The sequence below is a fragment of the Vipera berus genome (genome assembly GCF_964194415.1).
Source record: "Vipera berus genome assembly, chromosome: 16".
Classification (NCBI taxonomy): domain Eukaryota; kingdom Metazoa; phylum Chordata; class Lepidosauria; order Squamata; family Viperidae; genus Vipera; species Vipera berus.
The window spans coordinates 3,262,504-3,272,611 of record NC_138219.1 but is presented as its reverse complement, the minus strand read 5'-3'; the positions used below and the strand labels follow the sequence as shown (position 1 = coordinate 3,272,611).

Sequence of the window (10,108 nt, the reverse complement as noted above, 5' to 3'; positions counted from 1 at the left end):
TTGGGGTTGCGGTTTGGGCCCTCGGTCTCTCAAAGGTTCGCCATCACCGTTCTACGGTTTTCTTCACAGCCTGCTTAGAACCTGGCAGATCTTCCTTTTCACGCCTCCTGCTTGGAGGGTGATGCTAAATCGCCATATTCTTTCCTCTTCTTTTCCCCCCAAACTTAAGTTTTGCCTCAGATGTGAGTTCCGTGGAGGTCACATAAATGAAGGGTGTCTCTTTCTTTGACACGAGGCTTTGGAGACCCGTACCTGATTGCTCCCTGGGGGATCAGAGTATTTTCTGCTCATTTCATGAGGTTATAATCCATTTTATGGCCAAGAAAATGGGAAATTGGGACATTCATAATTCATAACAGTAGAAGTTGGAAGGGACCTTGGAGGTCATCCAGTCCAACCCCCTGCTCAGGCAGGAAACCCTATATGCCATTTCAGACAAATGGCTGTCTGGTCTCTTCTTATATAAGCTCCTCCAAGCGTGTTCAGAAAGAATAACAATGGCACTTAAAGGTATATACCACTTCACTTCACATTCAGTAAAAGCTTGGAGACGTTCTCTGATTCTTCAGGAGGCAAACTGTTAGGGGAGCTTCAGGATTTCTTGGCAGAAAAGGCGAACAGAGGAAATTGTTTAGTGGTTGATTCTGAAGTTCCAGGAGGGAACAGGTAGGATGAAATTCTGGACATGGGTAGTTCAACCTCACATCTGACTTGTGTGTGTGGGGTGGTGGTGGTGGTCAATCCTTCTTTCTCAGCCCAGTCTATCTCAGAAAGTATTTTGCCAAGAGCTGGAGCAGTGATCAGGTGCCCGTTGGTTCATAGGGACAATAAACATACCGGTAAACAAAGGGAATTTAAGCTTTATTTTTTACTTTATAATCTGTTAAATATGAACTGGCTGTGTGCTGCAGCTGCCCAAAAAGCCAAGGCAGTCCTATGCTGCACCAACAGAGGGAAAGAATCAAGATTACATGATACCATTTTATAACGCCTTGGTAAGACCACACTTGGAATACTGCATCCAGTTTTGGTTATCACAATATTAAAAAGATGCGGAGACCTTAGAACGTATGCAGAGAAGAGCAACGAAGATGATTAGGGGGCTGGAGGCTCAAACCTAGAAAGAATTGGGTTGCTGGAATTGGGTATGTCTAGTCTAGAGAAAGGGACGCGGTGGCTCAGTGGGTTAGGACGCTGAGCTTGTCGATCAGAAGGTCGGCAGTTTAGCAGGTCGAATCCTGAGTGTCGCGTAGCAGAGTGAGCGCCTGTTACTCGTCCCAGCTTCTGCCAACCTAGCGGTTCGAAAGCACGTAAAAATGCAAGTAGAAAAATAGGGACCACTCCGGTGGGAAGGTAACAGCGTTCCGTGCGCCTTTGACGTTTAGTCATGCCGGCCACATGACCACAGAGACGTCCTTGGACAAGCGCTGGCTCTTTGGCTTTGAAACGGAGACGAGCACCGGCCCCTACAGTTGGAAACGACTAGCACGCATGTGCGGGGGAACCTTTACCTTTACCTTAGTCTAGAGAAAAGAAGGACTAGGGCGACGTAATAGTAATTTTCCAGTATTTGAGGGGCTGCCACAAAGAAGAGGAGGGGGTCAACTTTATTTTTCAAAGCATCAGAAGCATGGGGAAAAAAACAATGGATGCAAACCAATCAAGGAGAGACCCAACCTAAAACTAAGGAGAAATTTCCTGACAGTGGAATGGCGTCCCTCCAGAAGTTGTGGGTGCTCCAACGTTGGAGACTTTTAAGAAGAGACAGGACAGCCATTTGTCCGGAATGGTATGGGGGTCTCTTGCTTGCGCAGGGGTTTTAGACTAGAACAGGGGTCCCCAACCCCCGGTCCGTGGACCAGCACTGGTCCACAGCATGCCAGAAACCGGTCCATGCAAACAAGTGAACCCACATCCACAAGATGCAAGCTGCATGCAAAAACAGCCACCATCCGGTCCATGGTAGAACCGTTCTCCACGGAAGTGGTCTCTGGCGCCCAAAAGGTTGGGGGCCGCTGGACTAGAAGACCTCCAGGGTCCCTTGCAACTCTGTCTTCTTCTTCTTCTTCTTCTTCTTCTTCTTCTTCTTCTTCTTCTTCTTCTTCTTCTTCTTCTTCTTCTTCTTCTTCTTCTTCTTCTTCCCCTTCCCCCCCCTCCTCCTCCTCCTCCTCCTCCTCCTCCTCTTCCTCCTCTTCTTCTTCTTCTTCTTCTTCTTCTTCTTCTTCTTCTTCTTCTTCTTCTTCTTCTTCTTCTTCTTCTTCTTCTTCTTCTTCTTCTTCTTCTTCTTCTTCTGGATTTTATTAGTTTTTCTCTTACATACATATGTTAGTTTTTCAACCAGCGTGCTTTCTGGATTCAAAAGCGCAAATACCTAATCAATTCGTAACCCTTAATTCTTTCCTCTAGCCATTTGTAGAATGACTCCCAGGTTTGGTAGTATTCTGTTTCTTCTTGATCTTTCAACCTCATAGTCAGTCTGTTCATCTCTGCGCATTCCAATATATATATATTTTTTTACTTCTTCCTCCTTCATTTTTCCAGTATTGCCCAAAGACTATTCCTGCTGCTGTTGTGACGTGCAGAACCAAATGTAAAGTTTGTAATAATAATAATAATAATAACAAATAATAATAAAAAGTAATCTTTTCTGGCATTATACCTAATAGAAAAAGTTCAGGGTTAAATTCTACATGTTCTCCCAACATTTTTGTCTAACCAGGCACGTATCTTTTTCCCAATAAGCCTTTGCTTTACCACATGTCCACCAAATAGGATAGTACGTGCCTGAGTTATGTTTCCATTTCCACCATCTATCTGACCTGTTTTTAAACATATTTTTGCTAATCTTGCTGGTGGCAAGTTGCCATCGAGAAAACATTTCGTTCTGTTATTCTCCTGTATTGCCGCTACACAAATTTGCTGTAGAGATGAAGGAAGAAGCCATTGCGTCAAGACCCAGCCAATCTACATCTTAGGAAAGAAGAACTCTTGGAGACAGGATTGTCCAAAAAGGAACTTTTACTAAAACACGATTGACAGAGATCAACCCTGACTGCTCTTTAGAAGGCCAGATCCTGAAGCTAAAACTCAAATCCTTTGGCCACCTGATGAGAAGGAAAGACTCACTAGAGAAGAGCCTCATGCTGGGAAAGGTTGAGGGCAAGAGAAGAAGGGGACGACGGAGAAGGAGGTGGCTGGATGCAGTCACTGAAGCAGTAGGCGTGAGCTTAAATGGACTCCAGAAGATGGTAGAGGACAGGAAGGCCTAGCGGAACGTTGTCCATGGGGTTGCGAGGGGTCGGACATGACTTTGCAACTAACAACAACAAAATCTAGACAGGATCTGGAAACTGCGTCACAGATTGATACTTTTAAAGTGTCCCCAAGTAAAAACCCCTCCCCTCAGTCCATTTGGTCAGTCCCGGATCAGTTAAGTCCCTTTGTAGGAAGAGAGAACTTCCATGCATTTACAACACCGTTGCTTCCTCCCCTTCAGATTCCAATCGGAGATACAAACCAGAATCTCTTCCCCCCCCTCTTTCTTTGTTCTTCTCAGTTCAAAGGTTGTTTCCCTGGTCTTTGATGATGGCCCCCAGGGCAGGCTGAATACACAAACCTTGCATCTAAGGGATAAGGTAAAGGTAAAGGTAAAGGTTCCCCCGCACATGCGTGCTAGTCGTTTCCGACTCTAGGGGCCGGTGCTCATCTCCGTTTCAAAGCCGAAGAGCCAGCGCTTGTCCGAGGACGTCTCCGTGGTCATGTGGCCGGCATGACTAGACGCCAAAGGCGCACGGAACGCTGTTACCTTCCCACCGGAGTGGTCCCTATTTTTCTACTTGCATTTTTACGTGCTTTCGAACTGCTAGGTTGGCAGAAGCTGGGACGAGTAACAGGCGCTCAGTCTGTTACGCGGCACTCGGGATTCGACCCGCCAAACTGCCGACCTTCTGATCGACAAGCTCAGCGTCCTAACCCACTGAGCCACCGCGTAGATAGAGATGGCCAAATTACATCCTGCCTTCTCTTCCCCTCCTTGGGAATGGCAGAATCCAGTAAGGGGGTGAGATTTAGGTTTGCACAGATAGGGAGTTAGGAATGGAATATAAATGGATTCTGACACATCGTCTACGGTGCCTTGACCTCTCCAGAGAGGTCTCCATGGAATCAGGAGGGACAATGGAGCCATGGGATGGAGTCCAGTCCTTTCCCCCCCCCAGATCTTGCCAATGGGCGGGACCAGCTTGAAGGAGACGGGTTCTTCCAGCTGGTGGGCGGAGCCACAGAGGGGCAGGGCTTCCGGAGGGGTATATCAGCCATCATCCTCCAGCCAGGATCATTGGCTTGTTTCAGCATCTCCTGGCCACCATGAGGAGGTCCTGGCTGGGTTTGCAGCTGCTTCTTGGCTGCGTGTTGCTGCTGGCCGTGTTTGTGGCCCAAGGGAAATGTTTCAAGGAAGAGGAGGAGAATTCATCCGAAGAGGAGCGTCAGTGTGAGAAGAGGCATCACTGCGTGGAAGAAGGTTGTGAGAAGAGGTGCCCACACGAGGAAGAGTGTTGTTGTTGCGAGAAGAGGCATCATCACGAGGAAGAGGAGTGCGGTTGCAAGAAGAGGCATCATCATGAGGAAGAGTGTTGTTGTTGCTGCGGGAAGAGGCGTCATCACGAGGAGGACAAATGTTGCAAAAAAAGGCATTCCCATGGAGGAGGAGGAGGAGGAGGAGAAGCCGGCAGAAAGAAGCATCGCCACATCGCAAAAAAGCATCCTAAAAAGAGGCACCCCCATCTGGAAGAGTTGGAAGAAGCAAGTTCGGACTCGAGCGAACATTACAGGCACACAGCAGAAGCAGATCGGAGGCACATGATGCAAGAGGCAGCTCAAAGCTTGCATGTCGTGCGGTACTACAGGAAAGAGCAAGCCATCGCCCACTACAACCAAGGAAAGGATGGGCCCTACTACAAACATCTGGAGGATGCTCAAGTGGAGGTCAAGGTGAGCAGAAATCCACTCGGGCAGCAAAGTTCCCCCCCCCCGTAATTTTATGTCCTTACAAAATATTACATATTAAGGAACACACAATTAAGTATATCATACCAAAGAATAGAATGGAATGGAATGGAATGGAATGGAATGGGATGGGATGGGATGGGATGGGATAGAATAGAATAGAATAGAATAGAATAGAATAGAATAGAATAGAATAGAATAGAATAGAATAGAATAGAATAGAATAGAATAGAATAGAATAGAATAGAATAGAAATAAGAAGAGAAGAGAAGAGAAGAGAAAATATAGAATAGAATAGAATAGAATAGAATAGAATAGAATAGAACAGAACAGAACAGAACAGAACAGAATAGAATAGAATGGAAATAAGAAGAGAAGAGAAGAGAAGAGAAAATATAGAATAGAATAGAATAGAATAGAATAGAATAGAATAGAATAGAATAGAATAGAATAGAATAGAATAGAATAGAATAGAATAGAATAGAATAGAATAGAATAGAATAGAATAGAATCTGGAAGGGACCTTGGAGGTCTTCTAGTCCAGCCCCCCGCTCGAGCAGGAGAACCCATACCATTTCAAACAAGTTTCTTGCAGGTAGTCCTCAACTTACGACCACAACTGATCCCCAAATTGCCTTTGCTAAGCAAGATGGTTGTTAAAGCGAGTTTTGCCCCCTTCCCTCAGCTCAGCCTACCTTGCTGGGTTGTGGCGTAGGAACAAACTCAAGGTTGTTCCCACGGAACAGATGAACTCCCGGAGGAAGGGTGAGACATCAGTGGAATGAGATGAATGACTCAGACGGGACAACCATCTGTCTGAAATGGTACAGGTTCTCCTGCTTGAGCAGGCGGCTAGTCTAGAAGACCTCCAAGGTCCCTTCCAGCTCTTTGCTGATTGATTGATTAGCACCAAAGCCAGGAAAAGTCTGCTTTATTTTATTTTATTTTAATTTTATTTTTTAATCCTGCCTTCATTATTTTTATAAATAAATTAAGGTAGCGAACATCCCAATCCTCCTCCTATTTTCCCCCACAACACCAACCCTGTGAGGTGGGCTGGGCTGAGAGAATGAATGTCATGGCTTTCGTGCGTAAAACAGGACTAGAACTCCCAGTCTCCCGGTGATTGGCCCAAAGGCACCCAACCAACGTTCATGCCTAAGGCAGGACTAGAACTCCCAGCCTCCCGGTGATTGGCCCAAAGGCACCCAACCAACGTTCATGCCTAAGGCAGGACTAGAACTCCCAGCCTCCCGGTGATTGGCCCAAAGGCACCCAGCCAACATTCATGCCTAAGGCAGGACTAGAACTCCCAGCCTCCTGGTGATTGGCCCAAAGGCACCCAGCCAATGTTCATGCCTAAGGCAGGACTAGAACTCCCAGCCTCCTGGTGATTGGCCCAAAGGCACCCAGCCAACGTTCATGCCTAAGGCAGGACTAGAACTCCCAGCCTCCTGGTGATTGGCCCAAAGTCACCCAGCCAACGTTCATGCCTAAGGCAGGACTAGAACTCCCAGCGTCCTGGCGATTGGCCTCCTGGTTTCTAGCCTTCCACCGCCCTCTCATCACTTTTATCTAAAGCCTATTTATCCTTTTTGTTTTCTTCTCTCCGTCCAAATCTGTTTCTTTGCTACGCCTGCGGGCGCGCAAACACCATGCAAACTCTGCTTCCCTGGCGGCTGAGGTTGCAAGGCACTCTGCACGTGTTCCAAAGCAACCCCTCCCTTAACACCTTTAACTGTATAACCGAGCCCTAAAAAGTTTGGAGGTTCGAACTGAACTCATCCCAATGTCCTGGGGAGGGCGGGGGGTTTGAGGGCAAGTGACAGGTGCAGCGATCCATGTTCTGAAATGTGCCTTTTTTTCTCCTTCTTTGACCCCAGAAAGCCCTCGGCATCATGGTCTACGTCAAGATGGTGTTGGGCAAGACCAATTGCACCAAAAAGCAAGAGGAAAAGGCTGGTGTGGAATATTCAAGAGCCTATCTGGAGAAGGAGGGGTGCCAGCTTCTGCCACAAAGTTATCCGGAGGTAAAAGTGGCGAGTTCGAATCTCGAACAGCCCGCCCTGCCTAGTGGCGAAACGACAGTCGGTTTTAAAGGGGGTGGTGGTGGTTGAATAAGACTCGGTGGTCGGGCTTCATACTTTGTGAAAAATTTAGGTGGCCGCCCGGCTCGCAAAAACCTTTTTTTTCCTTTCTCTGTTTTTTTTTTAAAATTATACAACTGCCCAACTCCGGGGAGCTGACAGTACAGTTGTTAAATGTGTTTTGTCCCATTTTGCGACCTTTCTTGCCCCCGTTGCTAAGTGGATCGCTGCAGTTCTTAAATTAGTTGCACGGTCGTTAAATGAATCCGGCTTTCCCCTTGACTTTTGCTTGTCAGAGGGTCGCCAAAGGGGACAAGCGTCTGAATTCTGATCACTTATTTCACCAAATAAGTGAAATTGTAACCAGACTGGCTGGGTTTTGTGGCACATCATTGATTGATTGATTTGTCTTTATTAGTTTGACAAATAACCCAAGGCAGCGAACATATCCAACACACCTTACTCTTTTCCCCATAAACCGCCCTGAGTCCTATGGGAATAGGGCGGTATACAAATCCAATAAAATAAAATAAATAAATAAAATAAAATAACAACAACCTTGCAGGGTAGGTTGGTTTGAGAGATGGTGACTAGCCCAAAGTCACCAAGCTGCCTTTCATGGCTAAGGTGGGACTAGAACTCGCCATCTCCTAGCAATTGGCCCAAAGTCACCCAGGTAGCTTTCATGGCTAAAGCGAGACTAGAACTCACCACCTCCTAGCAATTGGCCCAAAGTCACCCAGGTAGCTTTCATGGCTAAGGCAGGACTAGAACTCGCCATCTCCTAGCGATAGGCCCAAAGTCACCCAGGTAGCTTTCATGCCTAAGGCAGGACAAGAACTCGCCATCTCCTAGGTATAGGCCCAAAGTCACCCAGGTAGCTTTCATGGCTAAAGCGAGACTAGAACTCACCACCTCCTAGCAATTGGCCCAAAGTCACCCAGGTAGCTTTCATGGCTAAGGCTGGACTAGAACTCGCCATCTCCTAGCAATAGGCCCAAAGTCACCCAGGTGGCTTTCATGCCTAAGGTGGGACAAGAACTCGCCACCTCCTAGCGATTGGCCCAAAGTCACCCAGGTAGCTTTCATGGCTAAGGCAGGACAAGAACTCGCCATCTCCTAGCTATAGGCCCAAAGTCACCCAGGTAGCTTTCATGGCTAAAGCGAGACTAGAACTCACCACCTCCTAGCAATTGGCCCAAAGTCACCCAGGTAGCTTTCATGGCTAAGGCAGGACTAGAACTCGCCATCTCCTAGCGATAGGCCCAAAGTCACCCAGGTAGCTTTCATGCCTAAGGCAGGACAAGAACTCGCCATCTCCTAGGTATAGGCCCAAAGTCACCCAGGTAGCTTTCATGGCTAAAGCGAGACTAGAACTCACCACCTCCTAGCAATTGGCCCAAAGTCACCCAGGTAGCTTTCATGGCTAAGGCTGGACTAGAACTCGCCATCTCCTAGCAATAGGCCCAAAGTCACCCAGGTGGCTTTCATGCCTAAGGTGGGACAAGAACTCGCCACCTCCTAGCGATTGGCCCAAAGTCACCCAGGTAGCTTTCATGGCTAAGGCAGGACAAGAACTCGCCATCTCCTAGCTATAGGCCCAAAGTCACCCAGGTAGCTTTCATGGCTAAAGCGAGACTAGAACTCACCACCTCCTAGCAATTGGCCCAAAGTCACCCAGGTAGCTTTCATGGCTAAGGCTGGACTAGAACTCACCATCTCCTACCAATAGGCCCAAAGTCACCCATGTGGCTTTCATACCTAAGGTGGGACAAGAACTCGCCATCTCCTAGCAATTGGCCCAAAGTCACCCAGGTAGCTTTCATGGCTAAAGCGAGACTAGAACTCACCACCTCCTAGCAATTGGCCCAAAGTCACCCAGGTAGCTTTCATGGCTAAGGCTGGACTAGAACTCGCCATCTCCTAGCGATAGACCCAAAGTCTTGGCTTTTGTCCCTAAGGTAGGAACTAGAACTCACAATCTCCTGCTTTCTAGCCTGTAGTGCTTTAACCACTAGATTAGACCAAGCTGTGCCACAAAATGCCATGACCCGAAGCAATCTCGGTGCATTGTGCAGATTCGGCAGCTCAATCGTCCAGTGATCCAGTCACGTTCCTTGAAAGCGGTCCAGCTCCTGATCCAAAGCTTCCTGATCCAAAACCTCAGCACCAGTGTCTTATCAGGGCCCACCCCACACCTCCGTTTTCTAACCCTCTTTCTTTGTTGTCTTTAGAAACACAACTGCACCTTTGATATCTTCATCGACATGAGAACCGAAAAGCAAACGGTGGTCAGCCAGGACTGCATTATAATCCCAGGAATTAAACAATTACCCAAACGTTTGAAGGGTCTTCCCTTCTGATGCTCAGTGCTGGGAGGAAAACACCCCGTGTCTTCCCTAACAACCGCATAATCAGTTAGGCGCAACCACCCACCCCCGACTCGCCCACCCTACAGGGAACCCATTGCGCTCCCATCTCATCCCCCAATCTTCACAGCTCTGCCTTTTGCCCTTGTTCTGAAATAGGAGAATAAAATTAAATTGCACAGAGCTGGCCACGTGTTGCCTCAGTTCTTGGGTCTCGTGAGACGGAGCTGCGCAACTCTATGATGGAGAGCCAGTGTTTTCAATTTGTGTGTGTGTGTGTGTGTGTGTGAGGGTGTGTGATGACCAAGAGTCCGGAAGCTACACCCTAGACCAGTGATGGTGAACCTTTTGGAGACCGAGTGCCCAAACTGCAACCCAAAAACCACTTATGTATCGGCGGGTGCCGGGTGGGTGTGGACAATTGGGTGGGTGTGGCCAAGTGGGTAGGCGTGGCCCATTAGGTGGGTGTGGCTGCGGTGGTAAGGGCAGACTGGGTGGGACTAAAAAGTTCCATCAATCAATTCCAACTTTGCGAGATCTTCCTTTTCACGCCTCCTGCTTGGAGGGTGATGCTAAATCGCCATATTCTTTCCTCTTCTTTCCCCCCAAACTTAAGTTTTGCCTCCGATGTGAGTTCCGTGGAGGTCA

The 10,108-nt window shown here is 47.8% G+C and overlaps 1 protein-coding gene across 1 annotated transcript; it reads left to right on the top strand.

Moving 5' to 3' along the window:
- The first annotated feature begins 4,332 nt into the window (after positions 1-4,332).
- LOC308675128 (uncharacterized protein) lies at positions 4,333-9,631 on the top strand. Its single transcript, XM_081340134.1, has 3 exons — positions 4,333-4,989; positions 6,888-7,034; positions 9,326-9,631. Exons 1-3 carry the CDS (start codon positions 4,366-4,368, stop codon positions 9,452-9,454), a joined length of 900 nt encoding a protein of 299 aa, XP_081196260.1. The 5' UTR covers positions 4,333-4,365; the 3' UTR covers positions 9,455-9,631.
- The last annotated feature ends 477 nt before the right edge of the window (positions 9,632-10,108 follow it).